General features: G+C 61.8%; 1 protein-coding gene across 9 annotated transcripts in view; it reads left to right on the forward strand.

Moving 5' to 3' along the window:
* Positions 1-26400, forward strand: part of ASPSCR1 (ASPSCR1 tether for SLC2A4, UBX domain containing) — a 46202-nt gene extending 19802 nt beyond the window's left edge. For 2 of the 9 annotated variants that reach the window (XM_033181623.1, XM_033181626.1), the window contains 11 exons: positions 689-762; positions 1458-1869; positions 17883-18037; positions 18334-18415; positions 19579-19645; positions 20301-20363; positions 20979-21031; positions 25159-25210; positions 25490-25559; positions 25631-25778; positions 25999-26400. In XM_033181623.1, the coding sequence (XP_033037514.1) occupies positions 689-762; positions 1458-1869; positions 17883-18037; positions 18334-18415; positions 19579-19645; positions 20301-20363; positions 20979-21031; positions 25159-25210; positions 25490-25559; positions 25631-25778; positions 25999-26385 (1563 nt within the window). In that variant the 3' untranslated portion in view covers positions 26386-26400. The other 7 variants (XR_004430297.1, XR_004430296.1, XM_033181624.1 and 4 more) reach the window with 7 other exon arrangements.
* The last annotated feature ends 175 nt before the right edge of the window (positions 26401-26575 follow it).

Consider the following 26575-nt stretch of genomic DNA (forward strand, 5'->3'; position numbering starts at 1 on the left):
CAGCCGGGCCGCTGTGACCCATGGGGGAGGCGGCCGTGGGGTGGGTCTCGCCCTGGCCAGACACCAGAGCCTGTGAAGCCGTATGTTGTGATTTTGGGGCCCACTCAGCTCAGAGGCTTTTGAAGAGTGGGTGCTGCTGGCCTGACCTCCACCCACCAGATGGGGGAGGGCTCCCGGCAGGGACTGGGCCTGCAGAGGGCTGGCAAGCATCATGGAGCTGGGGTGACCCTGGCCCAGAGGCCCGGCCGGCTCAGTCTCAGATGTGCTTGTCTTGCCCAGGCCTCCTCCCCGCCCCCATGGGTGACAGCACGTTCCTGCCTCTCCCGCTCCGGGCAGGGGGTCCTGGCTCCAGGGCCTCTTCCTTGCAGCCCAGCTCTGCCAGTCCAGGCCTCAGTGAGCTTGGGTGCCAGCTGTGGAGACCAGGCTGGGGGAGACTCACTCAGGCATGGGCAGCAGGTCCTGCCCCGGCTGCAGACCAGACTCAAGCTGGGCCTTGCGGAGGGTGTGGACCGGCAGGGGCCAGATGTGGGAGTGGGTAGGACGGAGGCCGGAGAGGGCATGTGGCCTGTGGTCCTGGTGATGCCGGTGCCCAGAGGTGATGTGGTGGCTGGAGCCAGAGCCCAGAGGGTTTCCCTGGGCTCTGGGGTCCCAGTGCGAGGCCCACCTGTCCTGGCTGCTTCTCCCACAGGTGATGGGTGAAGCCGCCCTGCGGGGCACGACGCTGCAGTCGCTGGGCCTGACCGGGGGCAGCGCCACCATCAGGTAAGGGCGGTGCCGCTGGGGCCGAGGAGTCTATTTAGCTACAAAAAGTGGTCTTGGCCGGGCGCGGTGGCTCACACCTGTAATCCCAGCACTTTGGGAGGCCGAGACGGGCAGATCACGAGGTCAGGAGATCGAGACCATCCTGGCTAACACGGTGAAACCCTGTCTCTACTAAAAAATACAAAAAATTAGCCGGGCGAGGTGGTGGGTGCCTGTAGTCCCAGCTACTTGGGAGGCTGAGGCAGGAGAATGGCGTGAACCCGGGAGGCGGAGCTTGCAGTGAGCTGAGACCTGGCCACTGCACTGCAGCCTGGGGGACAGAGTGAGACTCCGTTTCAAAAAAAAAAAAAAAAAAAAAGTGGTCTCAAAGGAAAGGAGAAAGGACATGTGGCAAGTGGGGAGAAGGTGTACCTGGGCCCTCGTCATGGAGGGCGCCTGGCGGCCTCCGCCTGCCTGTGAGCGTAGGGACCAGGCTGCGGTGGCCTCATCTCTGTGTCCCCCAGAGGGGAGGTGGATCTTGGGAGGGTGCATGGGATGAGAGAGGGTGAGCCGGGGGCAGGAGAGGGTGAGCCGGGGGCGGGAGAGGGTGAGCCGGGGGCGGGAGAGGGTGAGCCGGGGGCGGGAGAGGGTGAGCCGGGGCAGGCGGCAGGCAGGGCCACCACAGGGTGCTTCCCTTGTTCTCTGGCCCCACTCAGGTTTGTCATGAAGTGCTACGACCCTGTGGACAAGACCCCAGGAAGCCTGGGCTCGTCGGTGTCGTCAGTGTCGGCTGGCCAGGCGCCCGCCAGCACTTCACTTCCCTTGGAGTCTGGGGAGCTCAGCCGCGGCGACCTGAGCCGTTGGGAGGACGCGGACACCTCAGGGCCCTGCTGCGAGGACACTCAGGAGAAGCAGAGCACGAGGGCGCCCGCACCTGCCCCCTTTGTTCCTTTCTCAGGCGGGGGACAGAGACTGGGGGGCCCTCCTGGGCCCACAAGGCCTCTGACATCATCTTCAGTCACGTTGCCGAAGTCCCTCTCCAGCCCTGGAGGCCCCTCCAAGCCAAAGAAGTCCAAGTCGGGCCAGGATCCCCAGCAGGAGCAGGAGCAGGAGCGGGAGCCGGAGCCGGTAAAAGGGGCCCTAGGCCTTGGTCCTTTCTCCTGACATGGTAGCCCTGCGTGGCTTTAGCTGGTCAGCCTGGTGGCATGGCAGTGATGCAGGGCAGAGGAACCCGAAAGTGGGGCTCTGGCCAGGAGGGTTCTGGCTTTGCCCAGGAAGGGATTCGGGGTAGGCAGGTGGTAGAGAAAGTAGCTTTACTGAGACGGTGGCTCTGTCTGGTCCCGCATGAGGCTGTGTCTGCTCCGGGACGAGGCCGTGTCCACTCCTGGATGAGGCTGTGTGGGCTCTAGGATGAGGCATGTCTGCTCCAGGTTGAGTCCATATCCGCTCTTGGATGAGGCCGTGTCTGCTCCGGGATGAGGCTGTGTGGGCTCCGGGATGAGGCCGTGTCCGCTCCGGGATGAGGCCGTGTTGGCTCCATGACGAGGCGGGAACCATGTCAGCTCCGTGTTGGCTCCGTGATATGGCACAGAGCGGGGCTGCCCTGGGGTGGTACATGGAGGGCAGCAGCTCAGGGCATGGCCGCGGTCACATTTACATCCACATGTACATCCACATTTATATCCACGTGCACGTTCAGGGGTGGGGTATTCAGAAATCTCCAAAAAAGGGGTGGTAACTTCTGGGTTATGGCCAGGGAAAGGGTGAGTTGTGGCGTTGGTGGACGCATCAGCCACTCTTCAACCTGGTTTGGAATCAAGCTCCTCTTCCTACCTGCGCAGGGTCTGGGCTTGTTCTTAGCTTCTCAGGGAGGTGATTTTATTTTTTTTTGAGACAGAGTCTAACTCTATCACCAGGTGGGAATGCAGTGGCGCGATCTCGGCTCACAGCAACCCAACTTCTACCTCCCAAGTTCAAGTGATTCTCCTGCCTCAGCCTCCTGAGTAGCTGGGACTACAGGTGCACACCACCATGCCCAGCTAATTTTTTTGTATTTTTAGTACAGACAGGGTTTCACCATGTTGGCCAGGATGGTCTCAATCTCTTGACCTCACGATCCGCCCACCTTGGCCTCCCAAAGTGCTGAGATTACAGGCGTGAGCCACCGCCTCCAGCCCTTTTTTCTGGTTTTAAACCCCCTTTACTGAGGCACCGACTTTTTTTTTTTTTGAGATGGAGTTTTGCTCTTGTCGCCCAGGCTGGAGTGTAATGGTGCACTTTCAGCTCACCGCAACCTCCACCTCCCGGGTCCAAGCGATTCTCCTTCCTCAGCCTCCCGAGTAGCTGGGACTACAGGCCCCACCATGCTCGGCGAATTTTTGTATTTTTACTAGAGACGTGGTTTCACCATGTTGACCAGGCTGGTCTCAAACTCCTGACCTTAGGTGATCCACCCACCTCAGCCTCCCAAAATGTTGGGATTACAGGTATGAGCCACTGCGCCTTGCCTTTTCTTCGTTTTTTCGAAACAGAGTCTCGCTCTGTCACCCAGGCTGGAGTGCAGTGGTGCGATCTTGGCTCACTGCAACCTCCACCTCCTGGGTTCAAGCGGTTCTCTTGCCTCAGCCTCCCGAGTAGCTGGGATTACAGGCACCTGTCACCATGCATGGCTAATTTTTGTATTTTTAGTAGGGATGGGATTTCACCATGTCGGCCAGTCTGGTCTCAAACTCTTGATCTCAGGTGATCTGCCCACCTCGGCCCCCCACAGTGCTGTGATCACAGGCATGAGCCACCGCACCTGGCTGGCCCCACATTTGGATCACGCTGATCGTGCGGAGCCTTGTGTGCCTCAGGGTTCTGCCCATCACCAATGTCCGCCTCCCCCTTCCCTGTGCTGCCCGCTGGCCGTCAGCCTCCAGGGTTGTCTCTGGTGCTTTGGGTCAAGCTGGGCTTGCAGGGCCCCTCCCTGGCCCACTGCAGCCACGTCAGAGCTCAGAGGAGGAGCACGTGGCGTGGGTCACCCATCCATCAACTGCTGCCTGGAAGCTGATGTGGAATTTTCCCCCTGGAGCCCCGAGCCATCCAGTTGCCTTCCCAGTGTCCCCGTGGGCTTCCTTGGAGGTACAGCTTGGTGGGCGTCCTCGCCGGGAGACTCGTGTGGGTTCCGCCTTCTTGGGACTCCACTGGGCCATGGCCCCTTCAGAAATACCGTGAAACCCGTCCACCCCGTGGGAGTGAAGGCATCACTGCGGATTCCCCAGGAAGTCCCTTGGGCTCTTGGAACATCCCAGGCTCCTCTCCTCCTTGGGCTTGTTCCCGGAGGTGCTGGGTCTTCCTCCCAAAGCCCAGCCCCTGATTGCCTGCTCCTGCTCAGGACAGGGTAGGGCCTGTCCCTGTGGCCATGCATTGCTGCCGGTTAGCACTCAGGCTGGCAACATGGATGCTAAGCATGTCTTCTGCTCCCTTCGTGTGTGGGGAAGGTTAGGGACCCCACCTGCGCTCCCCCCACACGTCCACAAAGCCACCAGGTGATCCCCAAACCTCAGAGTGTCCTGAGAAGGGCCCAGAGCCAACCCTGATGCCCTCGAGGCCCCACGCAGGCTGGGAGAGTGGCCGCCCCGCACTTACAGAGCTGGATGCAAGGTCCGAGAAAAGTTTGCGGGAGGACAGGCGTGGGAGTGCTGGAACCGGAGGGAGGAGGAGCCACCAGTGACAGACACAGCCACACACATGGGTATTCTTTTTCCAAAACGCCTACAAGGGGGTTGGTTCGAGAGCGTGCCATTCAGTGGCACAAATTTTTTTTAATTTTTTGAGACGGGAGTCTTGCCCTGTGGCCCAGGCTGGAGTACAGTGGTGTGCTCTTGGTTCACTGTAGTCTTGACCTCTTGGTCTCAAGCCATCCTCTCCCCTCAGCCTCCTAAGTAGCTGGGACCACAGATGTACACCACCATGCCGGGCTAATTTATTTATTTATTTTTATTATTTTTTTTTGAGACAGACTCTCGCTCTGTCACCCAGGCTGGAGTGGGTAGGATCTCAGTTCACTGCAACCTCCGTCTCCTGGGTTCAAGTGATCCCCCCACCTCAGCCTCCCGAGCAGCTGGGACCACAGGTGTGAGCCAACACACCCGGCTAATATATATATATTTATTTATGTATGTATGAGATGAGGAGTCTTGCTCTGTCGCCCAGGCTGCAGTGCAGTGGTGTGATCTCAGCTCACTGCAATCTCCGCCTCCTGGGTTCCAGTGATTCTCCTGCCTCAGCCTCCCAGGTAGCTGGGATTACAGGCACCCACCATCACGCCGGCTAATTTTTGTATTTTTAAAAGAGATGGGGTTTCACCATGTCGGCCAGGCTAGTCTCAAACTCCTGACCTCAGGTGATCCACCCGCCTCGGCCTCCCAAAGCGCTGGGATTATGGGCATGAGCCACCACGCCCAGCCTAATTTATTTTTATTTTTCGTAAAGACAAAGTCTCCCTCTGTTGCCCAGGCTGGTCTCAAATTCCTGGGCTCAAGCAATCCTCTTATCTCAGCCACCTAAAATGCTGGGATTACAATTGTGAGCCACCTCACCCGCCTGAAAGTTACTTTTTATAGTATTATGGATAGTATCATGCTTCCTGTTACATTGTTGACTGACTGACTCCTTGTTAATTCTAGTGGGGTCTTGGGTTCTGTTGGGGTCTCTGCAGACCTCTTTCCCTTTTCCTGTCATCGTTTCTCTTCCTGTGTTGCAGCGACTGGGCCTCTGGTGCTTTTGGATAGTGGCGATCTTAGTGGACATCCTTCCTTGTCTTGATTGTAACAGGAATTACTAGTAGTTTCTCTGCCAAGGAGGATGTGTGCTATAAAAAGCCTTTATCAAGCTGAGAAAGTCACTGTTCCTAACTTTCTGATATTTAAAACAATCTTAAGTGGGTGTTGAACTGTTCCAGTGTTTTCAGCATCAATAGAGATGACCGTATGCTTTGTTTTATTGGCTTGTGCCTGTGTGTTCGTGAGACAGACTTTTTTCCTTGCTCTCTCTTCATCCAGTTTGGGAATCAAATTTCACCTGGCTCACAAGGGAACTGGGCAGTGGCCCCTCTTTTCTGGGTTCTGGAAATTCTCCGAAGGTTATGGCCACTGCTCACTGCAGACTCCACCCACCACTGGGGCACTGGGCCCTCGGCGGGGAGTGTGTGCAGGCAGGCGGCCAGGTGCTGACCTCCGAGCATGCCTGTGTGGGGTTGTGGCCTGACCCTCTGTCTCATGCCTCCCCCACACCGTGAGGACCTCGTGTCTGTGGGGTCCCTGGCCGTGTGGCTGACTTTTCCTTTGTCCCTGTCCTGACCCCGCATCAGAGCCCTGCACCTGGGCTACTGGAACCTGACTTCCTTAGCTTCCTCACCTGCAGAACTAGGGTGTTTGTGGCATTTATGGATTTTGTGCCAAAAGAGGCAGACTGGGGGACTGTCATGCAGCTGTCAGTGAGGGATGGGGGTAGGCTGTTTCGCAGCCCTTGTGTCCCCTGAGGGCCAGGCTGCCAGCTGCCAGCCACAGCACAGAGGCTGGGTCAGAGCTTCCTGTGCTCCTGCTGACCTAGTGGGCCTGGAAGGCCCCCATGCCTCCATCTCCTGTGGACATTTAAAATATTTGTGTCTGGGCCGGGCGCAGTGGCTCACAGCACTTTGGGAGACCGAGGTGGGCAGATCACCTGAGGTCAGGAGTTTGAGACCAGCCTGGACAACATGGCAAAACCCTGTCTCTACTAAAAATACAAAAATTAGCTGGGATTAGGTGGCAGGCGCCTGTAATCCCAGCTACTTGGTAGTCTGAGGCAGGAGAATCACTTGAACCCAGGAGGCAGAGGTTGCAGTGAGCTGAGATCGCACCACTGCATTCCAGCCTGGGTGACAGAGTGAAACTCCGTCTCAAAAAAGAAAAGAAAAGAAAAGAAAAGAAGTGGCCAGGAGGACTCTGTGCACATAGCCCTGGCCTCGGCTGTGCCCTGGGCACTCGTGCTCCATGTCCCGGACCTCAGGGAGGGCTCTGTGCACATAGCCCTGGCCTCGGCTGTGCCCTGGGCGCTCGGGCTCCGTGTCCCGGACCTCAGGGAGGGCTCTGTGCACATAGCCCTGGCCTCGGCTGTGCCCTGGGCGCTCGTGCTCCGTGTCCCGGACCTCAGGGAGGGCTCTGTGCACATAGCCCTGGCCTCGGCTGTGCCCTGGGCGCTCGGGCTCCGTGTCCCGACCTCAGGGAGGGCTCTGTGCACATAGCCCTGGCCTCGGCTGTGCCCTGGGCGCTCGGGCTCCGTGTCCCGGACCTCAGGGAGGGCTCTGTGCACATAGCCCTGGCCTCGGCTGTGCCCTGGGCGCTCGGGCTCCGTGTCCCGGACCTCAGGGAGGGCTCTGTGCACATAGCCCTGGCCTCGGCTGTGCCTGGGCGCTCGGGCTCCGTGTCCCGGACCTCAGGAGGGCTCTGTGCACATAGCCCTGGCCTCGGCTGTGCCCTGGCGCTCGGGCTCCGTGTCCCGGACCTCAGGGAGGGCTCTGTGCACGTAGCCCTGGCCTCGGCTGTGCCCTGGCGCTCGGGCTCCGTGTCCCGGACCTCAGGGAGGGCTCTGTGCACGTAGCCCTGGCCTCGGCTGTGCCCTGGGCGCTCGGGCTCCGTGTCCCGGACCTCAGGGAGGGCTCTGTGCACGTAGCCCTGGCCTCGGCTGTGCCCTGGGCGCTCGGGCTCCGTGTCCCGGACCTCAGGGAGGGCTCTGTGCACGTAGCCCTGCCTCGGCTGTGCCCTGGGCGCTCGGGCTCCGTGTCCCGGACCTCAGGGAGGGCTCTGTGCACGTAGCCTGGCCTCGGCTGTGCCCTGGGCGCTCGGGCTCCGTGTCCCGGACCTCAGGGAGGGCTCTGTGCACGTAGCCCTGGCCTCGGCTGTGCCCTGGGCGCTCGGGCTCCGTGTCCCGGACCTCAGGTGAGGTCAGGAGTTTGCTTCATCCTCCTCTGGCCACTTCTGAGTGAAGCAGCCTCATGCCTCCCACTTGCCTCCTGGCCACACACCTGGGAGGGCAGAGGCCGGGCGTCCGCACCATGTCGGATGTAGGGGCTTCCATCCAGCCCGGCGTCAGGGTCCAGTCCCTCTGCTTTCTGTCCCCCTGGCTGTCCTGGGACTGTCCCTGTTGAGTGGACAAGGGAGTGGGGAGTGAGGGCGCTGGGTCCATTCTGGGACTATGATGGTGTTGGCACGCCATCCTCCCTCTGGGAACTCGGCTGAACTCTGCACTGTGACACCTGAGTCCCCATGAAGCGCTTGTGCCCCTCGACCCAGAGTCAGGCTGGAGACAGACGCGTGTGCTCTGGGTGAGCAGGGGTGACCCCCTCTAGGCCTGGTCTTGTGGGGACCCCTCGGTGTGAGGGACACTGGCTGTCACGTTCCCCCATTCTAGAGGTGTGGGCCTCAGCCCTTTCTTCCCTCCGTGCCCAGGGCGGGTCTTGTCTGCGGAGCGTGGGGTGTGGAGCACGGGGCTCGCAGCCCAGAGCAGTGCCCGCCCGTGCTCGCCCGTCGGGAGGTGCTGTTGGGGTGGGGTCCCGGCTGGCAGGCGAGGTCCAGGAGAGGGAGCGTGTGCCTGGCCTGCGCAGCGTGCTGAGGGCCTTTGATCTGGGACTGAGGCAGCTGATTGACAGAGGGCGTCCTGCCTGCCCCGCGCCTCTGTCGCTGCCAGCCGCACACGCAGAGGGCCCGCAGCCACATGCCGCTGCTGGGTCCTTTCAGTGCTGGGGGGGAGGGGAGAAGGGAACAAAACAGAACTTTTTTGGGGAACTTCAAAGGTACACTTTAGTAAGCAAAAAGCGTTTCCAAGTTTCCCATGAATGTTTTGCCTGTGTGTGGTTTTTGGATTTAAATAAAGAGTCAGAAGAAAGAGACAGGAGAAAATACAGGCAGGTCCTCGGCCGAGGCCCGGGGTGGTTCACAGACCCGGGCGGTTCCTGCCTTTGATGTCAGGCATTAATTATTAGAAGGTAGTTTTACTGGCGATCAGAACCGGGCGCTGGGAGAGGCTGGGGCTGCCCGGCGCCCCCTGGCCCTGTCTTTGAAGTGACTCCACGGGCCGGGAGGCCGCCCTGCAGCCCTGTGCTGGGCTGGGACGCCAGTCCCTGCAGACACCCCCCACGACTCGGCCTCCCGGCAGCTGGCACAAGGGCCGCTCCTGATCAAAGGCTGGGTCTGCCCGCATGGACTGGCGGCTGCTGCCCTGCCTGCCCCTCCTGCCTGCCTCGGGGGTGAACCTTGCTCCTGGAGCCGGGGCCTGAGGTTTCCTCAGCACCCCTGCTCACCCCTGGCCCTCCGTGGCCAACGGCTGGTGTGGGACTCGTGGGGCGGGGAGGAGCCTGTCCCAGGGTTTCGGGGGTAAACCAGCGGGGAGGAGGCTGGGTCTGGAGCGGGTCATGCACTGGGTGTGGTGAACACACCCTGCCTGGGACCCCCGTGTGCCTGGCAGGGCAGGTGCTGTTGTCCCTGGGCAGTAGGCATCCTCAGAGGGGCCAGGGGCTCCTGCCCGTGCTGTCCCTGCGGCCAGCCCAGTCAGTGGCCAGGGTGGCCTGGGTCCCTGCTATGCCTCCTGGGTGTCTGAGGACAACCGTGGGCTCTGAGGCAGGGCCCAGGCTGTCCCTAGAGGCGCAGCCTGTGGCCTTGATTGGAATGGCCATGAAGCGTGGCTGGCAGATGGGTCAGCGATGTTGCAGGTGGCTGGCTGAGTCCCGGCTGTTCAGAAGCCTGGTGACTGACAGGCACTTGTGTTTCAGTGAGGAACCCGGGGAGTGGGGGTGGGTGCTCGCCACTGGGGCTGTGGGGAGAACCGGGAGTGTGGGGGCTCCATGCTGGGTGAGTTGGCGGCTGCAGAGCGCAGACCCCACTGGCCCCTCCTGGCCTGGACTCCCCTCCCTGCTGGACCCAAGATCCCCTGGTTGGGATTGTTCCAGGAACTCAGGTCAGGGGCCCTGTCAGCCCTTCCCTGGCTCCTCCAGGAGCAGCCTCCAGACTCCACCCTGCGGATGAGCCCCCTTGCCAAACCGCTTCTCCTGCCTCTCCGTGGGTGTTGGTACACTTTATCCACGGTGACACACGCCTGCCACACCGTAACGTGCCCAGCTCCGGACAGGCTCATGGTCAGCCCAGGCTCCAGGAATCCTGTTCTTATTTTTCTTTTCTTTTTTTTTTTTTTTTTGAGACAGGGTCTTGCTCTGTTGCCCAGGCAGGAGTGCAGGGGCGCAATTATGGCTCACAGCAGTCTTGACCTCCCATCTCAGCCTCCTGAGTAGCTGGGACTGCTACTGCTACTCAGCCTCCCGAGTAGCTGGGACTGCAGATGTGAGCCACTGCACCTGGCCTCTATTTTCATCTTTTAAAATATTTTTCTTTTTAAAATTAAAAAATGATTTTTTTCTCATGAGCACTTCATGCTTTATATTTTCATCTTTTCATATTTATTTTATTTTATTTTTTATTTTTTTGAGACAGAGTCTCGTGCTGTCACCCAGGCTGGAGTACAATGGCACGATCTCAGCTCACTGCCACCTTTGCCTTCCAATTCAAGTAATTCTCCTGCCTCAGCCTCCCAAGTAGCTGGGATTGATTACAGGTGCCCGCTCCCTGTAATTTTTGTGTTTTTTGTAGGGAAGGGGTTTTGCCATGTTGGTCAGGCTGGTCTCGATCTCCTGACCTCTGGTGACCCACCTGCATCGGCCTCCCAAAGTGCTGACATTATAGGCGTGAGCCTCCATGCCCAGCCTTTTTTTTTTTTTTTTTTGAGACGGAGTCTCGCTCTGTCGCCCAGGCTGGAGTGCAGTGGCACAATCTCAGCTCACTGCAAGCTCCGCCTCCTGGGTTCACGCCATTCTCCTGCCTCAGCCTCCCGAGTAACTGGGATTACAGGCGCCCGCCACCGCGCCCGGCTAATTTTTTTGTATTTTTAGTAGAGATGGGGTTTCATCGTGTTAACCAGGATAGTCTCGATCTCCTGACCTTGTCATCCGCTCACCTTGGTGTCCCAAAGTGCTGGGATTACAGGCGTGAGCCATAGCGCCCGGCCTTATTTTTATTTTTACTTTTTGAGACAGAGTCACACTCTGTCGCCCAGGCTGGAGTGCAATGGCATGATCTCAGCTCACTGCAATCTCCACTTCTGGGTTCAAGTGATTCTGCTACCTCAGCCTCCCGAGTAGCTGGGATAAGAGGCGTGTACCACCATGCCTGGCTAATTTTTGTATTTTTAGTAGAGTTGGGGTTTTACCATGTTTGTCAGGCTGATCTCAAACTCCTGACCTCAGGTGATCCGCCTGCTTCAGCCTCCCAAATTGCTAGGATTACAGGTGTGAGCCACCGCGCCCGGCCTGTTTTCATCTTTTTAAAAGAACTTTTTTTTTTTTTGAGGCAGGGTCTGTCTGTTGCCCAGGCTGGAGTGTGGTGGTGTGATCTCTGCTCACTACAACCTCCACCTCCTGGGTTCAAGAGATTCTTGTGTCTCAGCCTCCTGAATAGCTGGGATTACAGATGCCCACCACCACACCTGGCTAATTTTTGTATTTTTAGTAGAGATGGAGTTTTCATCATGTTGACCAGGCTGCTCTTGAACTCCTGACCTTAAGTGATCTCCCCGCCTTGGCCTCCCAAAGTGCTGGGATTACAGGTTTGAGCCAGCGCACCCTAACATGAGGCCCTAATAGAACTTTTCTTGGCCAGGTAAAGTGGCTCCCACCTGTAATCCCAGCACTTTGGGAGGCTGAGCTGGGAGGATCACTTGAGCCTAGGGGTTCGAGACCAGCCTGGACAACGTAACGAGACCCCATCTCTACAAAGAAAATTTAAAAATTAGCAGGGCGTGGTGGTGTGTGCCTGTAGCCCCAGCTACTTGGGAGGCTGAGACGGGAGGATTGCCTGACTTGAGAGATCGAGGCTGCGGTGAGCTGAGATTGCACCGCTGCACTCCAGCCTGGGCAAGACGTTGTCTCAAAACTGAAACATCCCTGCTTTGGGCCTTCCTTGTTGGCCTCTCCCCAGCCGTGTGGCTGCTCGCTGGCAGGCTCAGACTGTGGGCATCGGTGCGGATGTTGTGCTCAGCCTGGGTGAGGCGCTGTCTCCTCTGAGTGGGATTCGAGGCCCGAGGCCTCTGCTTGGTGCAGGCGGGATGTGTGCTGAGGGTGTTCCCCATGCTTTGGCTGTAAAATTTGGGCATGGAGTTTGTGGTGTCTTCAGAGGCAGTCCCACCTGCGTCCTGTGTGAGCGCCTGTCCACGTCGGTCGCAGTGGTGTCTCCACGGAGCCTGCGTCCATGCCCAGGCCTGCCTCTCGCCCTGGCACAGCCTCTCCTGCTGTGCACGTCCCAGGCCTTTGATGGCATCCACGTGCTCCGCCGCCTGCCTCAGAGGGTGGCCGGGGCACTGAGTAACTCGGGAGGTTTGGCCCGTGTCTGGCGTAGTGATTCATTTAAGCTCAGAGCCTCCGGGGAAACTGCACACTCCCCTCTCACCAGGGCCCTGGTGGGGCAGGCCAGGCCGAGACAGGAGAGGGAGGGAAGGCCGGGAGGGAAAACACAAACCCTCAGAGACGCTGGAAACTCTGAGGTTGGGGCCACCTCTGAATGGGTTCGCATTTTTCCTCTGTGTGTCATCACATCCTGGAAAATTACTGTCAAGAAAAGGAGACCTCTGGGTAGTGTCCCGGCCCGTGTGCATGCCCCTGGCGCCCTTGCCCCACAGCCCCCAGCCTCCCTCCCCTTGGGTTCCCAGCTCACCGGCCCGGGGCTGCCCCAGCACCATCTGTCATCGGGCTGTGCGCCCAGAGGGCTGCCCCCAGCATCCCCGACTGCGTCCCTGTCCTCAGTCCTGCCCGTCCTTTCGGGCCTTTCTCCGGCCCCCTTCCTGTTTCCCTGTCCTCAGTCCTGCCCGTCCTTTCTGGCCTTTCTCCGGCCCCCTTCCAGTTTCAGGGCATCTGGATAAATGGTTAGCATTGTTGCGGCCCAGTCCGTGCAGCCCTCCTGGAGGCTGTGACCTGGGGGTCCGCAGGGGACCTGGGTTTGCAGGAGACAGGAAGGGGCCAAAGGGGCAGAAGCTTGCGGGGGCTTCACCTGCAGGAGGAGTTGGGTCTTTCACAGCTGCCCGGCCACCCTCGGAGCCTGAGAGGCCAGCACCCCTTCCCCTCATGGTGCCGGCTGGACCCTGCACTCTCCGTGCCTCTGTGTGTCATGTGGCCATAGTCGCCCCAGCCTTGTGGCGTATTTTGAGCTTCCGAGGAGCTCAGCACACACAGCCCCTGTGAGAACGCTGGCGCTGGCGCTGGCGCTGGACCCTGCTGTGTCTCTGGCATCGTCCCCATCCTCTGAGACCTCTCTGGCTCTGCCTAGCAAGAGGGGCAGGGCCGGGAAGAAGGGGGTGTGGGGCCTTTGGGAGCTGGGCCCGGGTGCTGAGGCGGAAACCAGGCCGGGCTCAGCATGCCAAGCTCCTGGTGGAGGCACTGGTGTCCGTGCGTGTCAGCGGCGCAGAGAAGGTTCCAGGCTCCGTCTCCTGAACCTGTCTGGAAGAGCCCAGCTGCTCCCACGGACCTGTGACCTGCCGCCGGGGGCCGGGGGTCTGGGCCTCTTTGCATCGGCTCAGGGGAGGCCATCCACGGCTGGGTGAGGGTCAGCGGCCATTTGGATGCCCCAGCAGCCGCGGGGCTCTCGCCTCTGCCAGAGCAGGCAGCGTCCGAGCTGGCAAGGGCTTTGGGGAGCAGCGGGAGGCCTGAGGGTGCCGAGTGCTCTGAAAATATTGCTGGTTCTTCAGGGGCAGGCCTGGCCCGCTGGGCAGAGCAGAACACGGCCTCCACTCAGAGGTGGGGTGGGGGCGCCGGGATGGCGGAAACATGAGGCCGCGTGAAGTGGTCATCAGCTGGACCTTGGGGTTTGGGCTTGGAGGCCTGCAGGGCAGTGGTCCCCTGGCTCTTGCTGCCCTGTGGTTCAGTTCCTCCTGCTGCCGCACCTGTGTGCCCTGTGGGTCGGCAGGTCTTGTGAGAGGCCTAATCTGAGACAGGAAGCCCCACACAGGCTTCTGGAAGGCTCTGTCCCGGCTCTCGGCCACCCTATTGGCTGAGACCGACCCCAGCGGCTTCCTGAGGCTTGGTGAGGCCCCCAGGGTCACCTGCTGGTCACACACCTGGGGGACCCCACCAAGGCTGAGCCCAGGTTGGGGCCCCCGCACTCTGCTGAGGTTGGGGCCTCATTCCCCGCTGGCCCACCCTCCCCTCGGGAACGTTCCAGGTGGGGACGTTTGTAGTGACAGTGGTATGACATCCAGTTATCTCCTCCCTGAAACCTTCACCCTGAACCTCACTCAGCACAGGGAATTGGTCAGACTGTGGTGGGTGCAGGTGTCCTGCTGACACAGCCCCTGCTGGGACGTGGGAAGAGTTCTGAGGCACAGCTCTGGCCCCAGCATGATGGTGCATGTGGGAAAACTGCCCGGGTACTTGGGGACAGCAGGAACAGTTCCAGCGTGGGTGTGTGAGTGCCACCTCCCCCGTGTGGTGGGCATTGGTGTGATGCTGGCAGCTGGGACCGGGGTCCTCTTCTCAGCAGATGCTGCTGTGTTCCTGGGGGACAGTCTGTGGTTTTCTTTTGTGTGCCTGTGTGTGCTTGGGTGTGTGTGTGTGCGTGTCCTTGCGTGTGCACGTCTGTGGGTGTGTCTGCACACATGTCTGCGTGTGTGTATGTCCTTGCGTGTGCACGTCTGTGGGTGTGTCTGCACACATGTCTGCGTGTGTGTGCGTGTCCTTGCGTGTGCACGTCTGTGGGTGTGTCTGCACACATGTCTGCGTGTGTGTGCGTGTCCTTGCGTGTGCACGTCTGTGGGTGTGTCTGCACACATGTCTGCGTGTGTGTGCGTGTCCTTGCGTGTGCACGTCTGTGGGTGTGTCTGCACACATGTCTGCGTGTGTGTGCGTGTCCTTGCGTGTGCACGTCTGTGGGTGTGTCTGCACACATGTCTGCGTGTGTGTGCGTGTCCTTGCGTGTGCACGTCTGTGGGTGTGTCTGCACACATGTCTGCGTGTGTGTACATGTCCTTGTGTGTGCACGTGTGCTTGGGTGCATGCAGGTGTGTGTATGTGCATGTCTGTGTGTGCACGTGTGTGCGTGCATGTTTGCCCCAGAGCGGAAGGAAAGAGAATGCAGCCGGACGATCATATCTGCGTGAGGGGTGTTCACTTTGTGTCTGGCAGTCTTTCTGTGGAATGAAATATTTCAAAATAAGAAATTGAGGGGAAAGGCCGGGCGCGGTGGCTCAAGCCTGTAATCCCAGCACTTTGGGAGGCCGAGACGGGCGGATCACGAGGTCAGGAGATCGAGACCATCCTGGCTAACACGGTGAAACCCCGTCTCTACTAAAAAAATACAAAAAAATTAGCCGGGCGAGGTGGCGGGCGCCTGTAGTCCCAGCTGCTCGGGAGGCTGAGACAGGAGAATGGCGTAAACCCGGGAGACGGAGCTTGCAGTGAGCTGAGATCCGGCCACAGCACTCCAGCCTGGGCGGCAGAGCGAGACTCCGTCTCAAAAAAAAAAAAAAAAAAAAGAAATTGAGGGGAAAGAGAAAGGAGGGTGCTTGTCTCTCTCCTCGCCTCCTGCTCTTCCTCCCTGTGTTGGAGGCTCCAGGACGCCTCACCCCAGGTTGACGTCATTTTTGGCCTGCAGAGGCAGCCCCTTTCTTTTCTCCGGGCACCAGCGAGGAGGCTGGGCTCCAGCTGACGGCAGCCCCTGCAGGAGCCAGGGCTTGACTCCCGTGCAGGACCATCGCTGTTGCTTTTTTCCCTCACGATGTCTCATCCACCAACCTCTGTTCTCCGTCCAAAGACCTCTCAGTGAATCCACCTGGCGTGGCAGCAGCGCTGATGCCGCAAATGCGGGCCAGGCTGCCGGGCAGAGCTCGCCAGTCAGCAGGGCCAGGTATGGCTGGGGCAGCCGTGAGACCCCAGGCCCCGCCACTGCGGCTCCCGCTTCCTGGTCCCTCTTCTCTGTGGGATGGAAAGCCTCTCTCCGGGGGAAGGCTCGGGGCTAAGCTGATGGATGCTTGAAGTTTCTCCACACACAGGGTCCCCTGGCATCTCCCTCTGTCATTTGGCGGCCAAGTGACATTTCCCAGCAGCCCTGCTGCAGACGCCGTCTGTTCTCGGGGGAGAGTTAGGTGGCCTGGGCCCTCGCGGCGGCCGTTCATCCAGCCTGACCCCAGGCTGCAGTGAGGCTGCTTCCGATCGGGGCTTCTCTGCCCAGGTGAAGGGCGGGCATGGGAGGTTTCTGTAGAGGCCGCTCTCCCCTGCTGCCCCAGCCCCGTGTGGGGCCCTGAGTCCGTCTGATAGACGGAAGCTTCCTGAGCCGGGCCCTTGGGATGATGAGTAGGAAACTAGGGAGGATCCACAGGAATTTTAGAGATTTCATCAGTTTTGTTTTCCAAGTGAAACTCAACAGTCCCCTAGCAGCGTGACGCTGATGGCCCCATCCCCTATGGCCCCCATCCTGGAGGCACCCTGGTGCGGGCTGTGGGCCTGGGGATCCTTGGCGCTGTCCAGCATGCAGACGTGCCAGCAGCCCACGTTTCCCCCAGTGACTCGAGGCTGTGCCCTGGATGTGGCTGGCTGAGCACGTTGTGTCCCGGGGACAGGGCCCCGTCTGGTGGTCAGGCTCAGTGCGTGCCCATCGGGGTGCTCTGCCCGCTCGGGGAGACAACGTGGCTTCCAGGGGGCTCTTCCAGGGAGGCTCTGGACCAGGCTGCAGCGGATGCCAACCTGCCACAGGCTGGCCTGGCCGCTCATGGACATGGTGGCTCCTGGCCCAGGGTGCACCGCGTCCTGCCCTCCTCTCCCCTGGGAACCCAGGCGTGCTGGCGGCCCTCTGGAATGCAAGCGCTGGGGCTGTGGGGGGCCGCCTGGCGCCTGGCATCTCGTTATAAAAAGCTCTGGCGCAGGCTGCTCTCGGTGGCTGTAGGATGGTTGTGGCTTTGGAAGGGCAACCCCCAGGGACCTTGGTCAGCCACCTGTGGCCCCACTGCTGGGCCGTGGTCAGCCCTTGCTGGCTGCCCTGCCACGACGCTGCCAAAGCCAGTGGGGCTTCTGCCAGACTCCCGTGACAAGTCATGACAGAGCCACGTGCTGGGTGGCTGCAGGGCCCTGTCGCCCACGGCAGTCAAGGTCTTATGTGTCTGTCTGGAGGGCAGCCCTGGAGACACCTGGGACAGGTGTACCTCTGGCAGGCGCACCCTGGCTGTCACCCAGTGTGGGCATGGTGGGGCGCTGGAATGCTGTGCAGGGCAGGAGGCAGTGGCCCGTGGCTGCGTGGGAGACTGCAGGGGAGACGGGACCAGACCAGGAGGGTTGTTCCCAGGGCCTGCCAAGCCATCCCCAGGTGTTGAGAGTTGGAGGTAGGGGTGGGAGCCCAGAGCCAGCTCCAGGCCACCCGCACTCCCAACGCCTCTCGGCTGTTCTGTGTGAGGGGGACAGGGCCGAGTGTGGTGTGCCACTCACTCCAACACTGGGCTGAATGCACCGAAATCACTGCCCAGGGCTCCGGGAGCTGCATGGCCCAGCTTTGTCAATTTCATTGCTGTGATGCCAATTAGGGGTGACACTGTCCCTCCCGCATCCCAGGGTGGGCAGAGGGAAGGGCTGACTTGTTCCCTGGGGGCAGGCGTGCATGGAGTCAGCCTGGCCATGGAGCTGTGGCCAAAAGGGCAGTGGGGACAGCGGGGGCAGCTGGGCTGGGGTTTTTGCCGACGCTCTAATTTGGCGGCTGTCGCCACCCCTGCCCCCCACACAGACCCTGACGTGGCCTGAGCCAGACTCCAGGGGCCGTGCACCCTGATGGGTGGGGAGCAGGGGCTCAGCGTCAGGTCTGGTGCACTGACTGGGAGAAGAGGGGTCTCCAGCCCTGGACAGGCCCTGAGTGGGGTGGGGGCCCCCAGCTGCTGTGCCCAGCCCTGCCCCCAGGACCTGGCCCTGGCACTGTGCTGGCCGGGGCCAGGGAGAGAGTGGGCCCAGCTCCCATGTCTGTGTGCCCACCTCAGCTGGGGGCGCCGACAGCCCGGGGTGTGGAGGGCCCCCCGTGACACCCACCGTCAGCCGCGCCCTCTGCCTCTAGCCTGTGGACCTGGAGCCCGTGGACCGGGAGCCTGTGGTGTGCCACCCTGACCTGGAGGAGCGGCTGCAGGCCTGGCCAGCGGAGCTGCCCGACGAGTTCTTTGAACTGACGGTGGACGACGTGAGAAGGCGCTTGGCCCAGCTCAAGAGTGAGCGGTGGGTGCTCCCTTGGTGCCTCCCAGCTTCTTCGAGTCAGGGTTTGCCCCATCAGGTGCCTGTGCTGCCCGCCGTCCCCAGGTGCCAGCACTGGCTCCTGGCCCAGGTCCCTGACAGGCTGCCCTTAAGAGCACCTCAGAGGGTTGGGGCCCAGGGAGGGGCGTTCAGATCTTCCTGCCTTGTGCGGGGAGAGCAGTCCACTTCCACCCTGGCGGGTGCAGGTGAGCAGCCCGGGGCCTGTTGCCGTGGCCCCCATTCCGACCAGAAGCCCTGTTCCCTTCCCCTCCTCACCACAGGAAGCGCCTGGAAGAAGCACCCTTGGTGACCAAGGCCTTCAGGGAGGCGCAGATAAAGGAGAAGCTGGAGCGCTACCCAAAGGTCTGCAGACGGGATGTGGGGGCAGCAGAGGCACAGCTCTGAGTGGGCCCCCCCCCGAGGTCTATGGACGGGATGTGGGGGCAGCGGAGGCACAGCTCTGAGGGGGCCCCCCGTCAGTTCTGTGGACGGGACGTGGTGGGCAACTGATGCACAGCTCTGAGCAGGGACCCCCTGAGGTCTGTGGGTGGGATGTGGGGGCAGCGGAGGCACAGCTCTGAGCAGGACCCCCCCCCCCGTGGTGGCATGCCTGCCCCTAGTGGCCAGTCCATCCTCCCCTGCTCATGATTTAGAATGAAACTTTTTTGTTGTTGTTGAGACGGAGTTTCTCTCTGTCGCCCAGGTTGGAGTCAGTGGCACGATCTTAGCGTACTGCAAGCTCCGCCTCCTGGGTTCACGCTGTTCTCCCGCCTCAGCCTCCCGAGTAGCTGGAACTACAGGCGCCCGCCACTCACGCCCAGCTAATTTTGTTTTTGTATTTTTTAGTAGAGACAGGGTTTCACCGTGTTAGCCAGGATGGTCTCAATCTCCTGACCTCGTGATCCGCCTGCCTCAGCCTCCCAAAGTGCTGGGATTACAGGCGTGAGCCACAGTGCCCGGCCTTTTTTTTTTTTTTGACATGGAGCTTTGCTGTCGCCCAGGCTGGAGTGTGGTGGTGTGATCTCGCCTCACCACAGCCTCCGCCTCCTGGTTCAAGCGGTTCTCCTGCCTCAGCCTCCTGAGCAGCTGAGATTTCAGGTGCCCACTACCACTAGCTCGGCTAATTTTTTGATTTTTTTAAGTAGAGATGGGGTTTCACTATGTTGGCCAGGCTGTTCTTGAACTCCTAACCTCAGGTGATCCACCCGCCTCGACCTCCCAAAGTTCTGGGATCACAGGTGTGAGCCACCGCCCCTGGTCGAATGAAATTTTAAACAGCAAATTTGAACACAGGTCAATGTGGTTTTAGAACTCAGGCCACCGTGCGCACGCACGGTACTCGGCTGTCTCCGTGCCCAGCCTGCCACGGGGGAGTCGAGGCCCGGGCCCTGATTGGGGGTGGCTGCTGCTTCTGCCTGCCCCAGCCCTGGCATCTGTGGCCTGGCGTGGGCCGAGCGGGGAGGCCATGCCCTGGTCCCTGGTGCAGCTCCGGCCGTCCCTCCGACCCCTCCACTTGTCTGGCCTAGGTGGCTCTGAGGGTTCTGTTCCCCGACCGCTACGTCCTACAGGGCTTCTTCCGCCCCAGCGAGACAGGTGGGCAACGCTGCCGGGTGTCCGGGGGTGGGGGACGGGGGCCCACAGAGCCCCTCCTGGCTCCTTCCTTCCAGGCCACAGGACGGCAGCCACCTGGCCTGCGGGTCCCTGGGCACTGGGCAGGTGCAGGTGCTGGGGTCCCCTTGGGGATGCAGAGGCGACCCAGTTTGCAGAGTGTCAGGCAGGCTGGGCACTCGCTACAGGTGAGCCTGTGGTCCTGAGTGCTCACGTCACCCACCTACTGGGCACGGCTGGGGCAGAGGGGCACCCAGAGGAAGGCACCATACCCTGGGAGGAGGGCAGTGGTGCTGTGACATTCAGGGGCTTGTGACCTGTACCTCAGACAGCTGGGTGGCAGCAACCCAAGGTCGCAGGGACCTCCCCCAGGGAAGCACTGAGGCTGGGGCGGGGCGTGGGACTCGGGGGTACGGGCTGGCAGCGGGAGTGCCCTCCTGCAGCAGGGCGGGGGTCCCAAGTGTGGCCCGCATGGGGGCCCAGCCACGTCGAGCACCTGGGGTGCTGTGGGAGGAACAGGGCTGAATTCCCACCCCTCGGGGTAAGGCCCAGGAGGGTGGGAACAGTGGCCCAGTGCCCGGGGCAGCCCGGGGCTGGTGTGGAGGAAGAGCTGTCTGTACGTTCTCTTTCTCCTCTGCAGTGGGGCACTTGCGAGACTTCGTGAGGAGCCACCTGAGGAACCCCGAGCTGTCGTTTTACCTGTGTAAGTTTTTTCTCCTGAGCCCACTCCTGCCTCCAGTGCTCAAGACCCTGGTGCTGTGGGCACACTGCCCGTCCCAGCTGGGGCTCGCAGCAGCTTCTCCACAGGAGCAGCATCTGTGGCCTCCCGCCCAGCTGCCTCCTGCAGCCCGTGGTGTCTGTGTGGGGACCTAGCAGGGCCCTTCTCCCTGAGCCGGGCCGTGGGAGCCAGGCTTCCTGCCTTCTGTCCCGGCGCCCCGTTCCCCTCTGGAGCCCTGCTGCCACCCAGCCTGGTCCCCACCCCGGGGCTCAGGCCACTCCTGCCCGAGGACTGTGGGAAGGGTAGGTGGACAGGAGGCGGCTGGCCTCCGTTGGAGTGTCTAGGTGGCAAACGGTTAGGCTGCCCACGCCAAGGGGAGCTGGGCTGCATGGGTGGTGACCCCTGCAGTTGGGCCTGCCCCGCCCCGGCCCCTCCGAGCCCCCAGCTGGGGTTTCTGCAGCAGGAGTGTGGGCATGGGGCGTAATCATGAGGGGCTCTTCTGCCCCACTTGAGGTGTCACCCACATCTTCAGGCCTGTCTTCCTTTGGGACATGGATGGGGACCGCAGTGCTTCCTAACACAGATGCCTTCTCTCCTCAGTCATCACCCCTCCAAAAACAGTCCTGGACGACCCCACGCGGACCCTCTTTCAGGTACCTGAAGGCCTCCCTGGGGTGCTGCGGGGCGGGGCCCTCCAGGGAGGGCAGGACACGAGGGTGAGGCCTGCAGTCAGGAAGGAGTGGCTTGGCAGGCGCTGGTGTGGGATAATCAAGCCTTTGAGAGCGGGTGGGTTCAGAGGGGGCCGTGCGCCTCTGAAGTTGTTTCTGACAGGTCTTTCCAGCCTCCTCTGCTTCCTGCCTGGCCCCGGGTGAGAAAGGGCCTGCTAGGCGGCCTGCCTGAACTGAGGCCGCTTGGAGGTCTCGGCCCCCCTGGGCTGCTGTGCTGGGGCCAAGGCAGCACCAGTCCCCGCCCAGGCGTCTGGGTGAGGAAGGGCCTGGCAGGCCTGGGAGCAGGGCTTGGGGAGCCCCAGAGGGATCAGGCCCTCAGCTGGAGACGGCTGCCTGGGGCTTCAGCTGCAAAGTCTGCGTTCCTGCCCCTTCCCCCTTCCCGGCCTCTCCCGCTGGCCCCACTGGCCCCTGCTAGGAATGCCCTGGTACCCATAGCTGTGCGCTGCTTCTGTGGGTCCCTGCCACCTCCCTGAGAGCTCCTGAGGGTGGGGCCAGAGTGAGGGTGCCCGGTCCCCAGCCCTGCTGGGCCGCCCTCCAGAGCCAGAAGCAATGAATGTCCTGTCCTTGGCCTGTGGGAGAGCCGCCTGGGGCCTTCCGAAGCCCTCTGGCCTAATGTTTCCTCTTCAAAGCCTCTTCAGATATTTTAATTAGCAACAGAGGCTTTTTTTTTTTTTTAAGTGGCCACAGGCCTCTGCAGAGGCCTGGGCTGGAGGTGAGAAGTTTGCTTGCTGCCTGGGGCTGCAGCCACTTGCTGAGATGGGGCAAGAAGGCTGGCAGCTGCCAGGGGTGATCAGGAGCAGTACTGAGCGGGGTTGCCTGAGGCGGAGGCAGGGAAGGGGTGAGACAGTTCCCTCTGAGCCCCCGAGCTGCCGGGTGGACTCTGGGCCTCCTTCCTCCGTCTCCACCCCCTCCTTTGCTGGCCAGCCAGTTGATAAACATTGAATTTGGAAGATGCTTTGGGATGGAGGAGGACCAGTGCCCAGGCCTGCAGCCCACCCTCCCACTGGGAGGCCCCCTAAGAGCCCTGGGGTGCTGCTGCCCTGTTCCTGGGGATACATGGCTTCCCCGCCAGCCACCATCTCCTGCCCTCCGTCAGCTCGGCTCTAGTCTGGAGGCCTCTTGGGGTGGCGTCCCTGGTGACGTTCCTGCCTGCCTGCCGTCAGAGAGCTGGCAGGGCTGAGGGAGGGAAGCCTGCCTCCGTGGCAGGCAAGCAGGCGGTGGGCGTGGAAGCACCAGCTTTCATGTCTGTCTCTGGCAGGGCCCTGCTCCGGCTGCCTGCTGCCTGGGGGGTGTCCAGGGGCCAGCCCCCTGCTTCTGAGAGGGACAGCGTGCGTGGGTGTGGGGGCTCGGGTCGCCTGGCAGCCCTCTGTGGCCCTGGCCCAGGAGAGCACAGGTTTTCTGGGAGGGCCGGGAGGAGGCGGCCAGGATCGAGGACAGGGAATTGTGAGCAGTGTGGAGGCACCACTGTGGGAACAAAGCCCCCACTGCTGCCTGAAACCTGCTTCCTGGCCCTGGGCGTCAGGGCTGGCACGGTCACCTCTGTGTGCGGTCCGCGTCCTCATGTCATAAGGAAGGTCATCCTGGACTAGGCCCACCTTTGATGTCACGGTCACCTCACTTATCTCTTCAAAGTCTCTGCTGTTTGGGCTTCCTTCCGTTGGCTTTGGTGGGGCAAGCCTGGCTCCTAACACCCTCTGTTTGTTGGAGCTCTCAGGCTGCCTCGGGGGACCCTCTGCCAGGACACTGGCCACCCACCTGGGAGGGAGTGACTGGCACTTCCGGCCTGAGTGCCTGCTGGGCGCCCACCCCTAGCCAGTTCTGTCCTCCCTTTCCACCCAGGACAGCCCCGTCCTGTACTGCTCTGTTGCCCACTGCCAGGGCCTCTCTGGGAACGACAGGCCCCTTCCTCCCACCCACCAGGCCCTGCCCCACCTGGACCCTCTGAAATGTTCCTCGTTGCCAAATGGTCTTGCAGAAGGTGGGATGGCGCCTGCAGTCCCTGCTCCCGCTCTGTGGGTGGATGCCCCGTCTCTCCCTCCCGGGCACCGTGGTGCCGCCTCCCGGGCACTGTGGTGCCATCTCCCTGCCCAGGCACCATGGTGCCACCTCCCTCCCCGGTGTCTTGGGCTGTAAGGGCTCCTCTCTTGGCTTCATTTCCCCGAGGGTGGTGCCGTTCTCTTTGGAGGGGGCGACCAGGGCTCTGGACCACGTGTGCATGCAGCCCCTGCAGAGTTGCTGCCCCGTGGGGGTTGGCGTGGGCCTCCTTTTGGAAACTCTTCCTGGCAACACTGAGTGGGGTAAGGGGCTGGCAGCAGAGAGGTGGCCGGATTTGGGACCCCAGTGTCCTGGACAGCAGCTAGGGAGGGGCCGGCTCCAGGCCCTCAGGCTGTGTCAGGGCAGGGCGGGCGCCCCCACTTCTCCCTGTCAGCCGAGGGAGCCAGGCAGGGGCAGCCTGAGACCTCCTGGGACAGTGCTGGTGGGGAAAGGCCCCTCAGCCTGAGCCTCCCTCCAAGGCCCGTCCTGGGCCCTGCTCTGGGTGGCTGGGGGGATGGTGTGACCCACCTTCCTTTTCTCACCCCAGCTTGGTGACCGGGTGGTTCCATTCACCTGGGGTCCCTTACTGAAATGGCGCCTGGGAACCAGGGCAGAGAACACCCTTTCCACCGGTGGGGGATGGAGGTGACATGGACTCGCGGAGGCTCCTTTTTTGGGGTCCATCCAGAGGCCGAGCCTTTCCAAGCACTGGTCAGCCTCCATGCCGCCCAGTCTGCTGACCCTCCTCTCCACCATCCCCTCGTCCGAGCAGTGGGATCCCTCCTGAGTCAAGGCTGGGCACAAGCATGTGGGGACAGGCTGGGTAGGCTGCCTGGCTCAGTGCTCCCTGCACAGAGGCGCAGACAGAGCCCGGGTGCCCCAGGCCCGGCCACCAAGCCTACTTCCCTCCACTGGCGTTCCCGAGTCCTGCCTGCCCCTTTCTGTGCATCCCACGGGGCAGTGCCGGGTGAGGGTCCTGGCCTGTGTGGCTGTGATGAACACCAGGTGCCTCTCTGCATCGGTGGCTTCTGAGGGAGCCCTCTTGCCCCTTGCAGGTGGACTGCAGGTGGGGCTGGCCAGGACTCCTGTGCCCACAGCGGCCTCTGGGCAGTGTCCCCTGGGCTTCTGTGAGCAGTTGCAGCCTGGGTGTGAATCTTGGAGGCCCCATGGTGACGGAGCATGCCGTCCGCCTGTGAGAGGCTGAGACCGCTCCTGGCGCCGTCCTCCTCGTGCTCCCTTCCTGGGCCGTCCGCCTGTGAGAGGCCGAGACCGCTCCCGGCGCCGTCCTCCCCGTGCTCCCTTCCTGGCTCCCCAGCTTCCGGCGCCTCTTCAGGGCCACTCGGGCAGCCCCTGCCCACCCCACAGGCCCTTCTCTCCTCACAAGGCTTTGATCCCAGGCGGCACAATTGGGTTTTCAAAGCATTCACGGCCCTTGTTTGTGTCCCTGGGCCCCTGGCTGGAGGCTGAGGTTTCAGTGTTCCTGGGTCTGGCCTTTGAAGCTTCCTCTTATTAATCTTTTAACATCCCCCAGCCCCACTCCCACCCCCAGCCCGTGGCCCCAAGCAGCCTGGAGCCGGGAGGGGGAATCTGGATCTAGGAGGGGGATACCCCACCCTGGCAGCTGCACCTCTCCACGGTGGTCCCGGCACATACGCCAGGACCCGCCACGCCTGGCCCCACCTTCCTCAGGTGCAGAGGCCAGAGGAGGGAGGACTGTGATGCTGCGTGGCTTGAGGACCCTCGAGGCTGCAGCCTTCAGCTGGCTTGGGGCTTGGGGTGGTCCCATGGAGGGCGCTGGTCCCAGGGCACCCTGGCCTTGCATACAGGGGTAGGGTTGGTGCCAGACAGGAAGCTGGGCGAAGAGGGGTTCATGGGGGCTGGGCAGGCAGAGCCCGCCTGATGGTGGAGCTGTGGCCATCAGCAGGGCCGGGCCCTGGGGGTGTGGCTGCCTCCACCGCAGGGGGGGGTGCTCTGCCCACGGTGCCCACCCGGCCCCTGACCCCCCGCCCTCCCTGCAGGCAAACCTCTTCCCGGCCGCTCTGGTACACTTTGGAGCCAAGGAGCCGGCAGGTGAGTGTCGGTGGTTGGGGCCGGTGTTAGAGCCCGGCCAGCCTGTCTCTGGACCTCAGAGCCAGCTGCCTGGAAGGGCGTTCAGTCTGGGGCCTCCTTTGGGTCTGAGAGGGAGCTCTGCGGCCCCCAATAACCACCTCCCCGAGAGAGGGCTGGGACAGCCACTTGCTGGTCACCGCCCTCCCAGAGCCGAGTGCTGGTGGGCAGATGCTGGGCGGATGGCGGATGGCGGGTGGGCCCCCCCTCAGAGGCTCAGGGTGAGCTTGGGCCTCCTTGCAGGTGTCTACCTGGAGCCTGGCCTGCTGGAGCACGCCATCTCCCCATCTGCAGCCGACATGCTGGTGGCCAGGTAAGTGCCTGTGGGTCTGGGGGCACCTCCCATGGTGGCACTCACCACCCTGCATCTTCGCCTCCCCCTAGGTGCATGTCCAGGGTCGCCGGGTCCCCTTCCCCATCGCCAGCCCCTGACCCTGCACCTGAGTCTGAACCAACTGCTGAGGAGGGGGCACTGGGTCCCCCTGAGCCCATCCCAGGGATGGCCCAGCCTGTGAAGAGGAGCCTGGGCAAGGTGCCCAAGTGGCTGAAGCTTCCGGGTACTGCGGCCGGGTGGAAGGCAGGGTGCTGTGGCCGGGTGGAGGGTGGGGGGCCGGGTGCTGTGGCAGGGCCATTGGGCTGAAGGGCTAGGTGCTGTGGCCAGCAGGGCCGAGTGCTTCAGCTGGGCTGGTGGGCGGGTGGCCGGGCGGCAGGAGCCCAGGGCCTGTGGTCACCCTGGTGTGTTTGTACTACAGCCAGCAAGAGGTGAGAGCCACCAGCCCGAGGTGCCCACTCTGCCACCCACAGGACCACCTCCCCTGCCAGCAGGAATAAAGACTTGTGCATCCCTCAACGCATTCCTGTCGTGCTTCCTCCAGAAAAGGGCCCCCATCCTCTGCCCTGGCTCAGCTGGACCGCAGTTTCCAGGCCTGAGAGCCTGGTGGACCGTGGTGTGGGCCCCCGAGGAGCCTGGTGGACCGTGGTGTTGCATCCTGAACCCACATGGGTCCTCTTCATTTTTACCTAACAGTTATTTATCCCTCCTCCAAGGAGAACAGAAGTGCTGGAAGAAAGGCTTTTTTGGGGAAATTACCTGCAACCCAGGAGCCAAGCCCTGGGCCAAGAGCTGGGGGAGGAGTTAGTAGGTCCCCCCACATCTGCAGGGCAGGGCCTGACCTTGGGCCTCCCACTGCCCCTGAGCGGCTATAGTGCTGGGTTCTGGCCCTGGCCCACCCCACAGCCAGCCTCCCCAGCAAGTCTGATGATTTCCACAGGCTCCCAGGGCTTTCAAACTGACCTACTGAGGTGGGCAGAGCGGGAAAGGGGTGGGTC

Source organism: Trachypithecus francoisi, unplaced genomic scaffold (genome assembly GCF_009764315.1).
Source record: "Trachypithecus francoisi isolate TF-2019V2 unplaced genomic scaffold, Tfra_2.0 Lachesis_group20, whole genome shotgun sequence".
Taxonomy (NCBI): Eukaryota; Metazoa; Chordata; class Mammalia; order Primates; family Cercopithecidae; genus Trachypithecus; species Trachypithecus francoisi.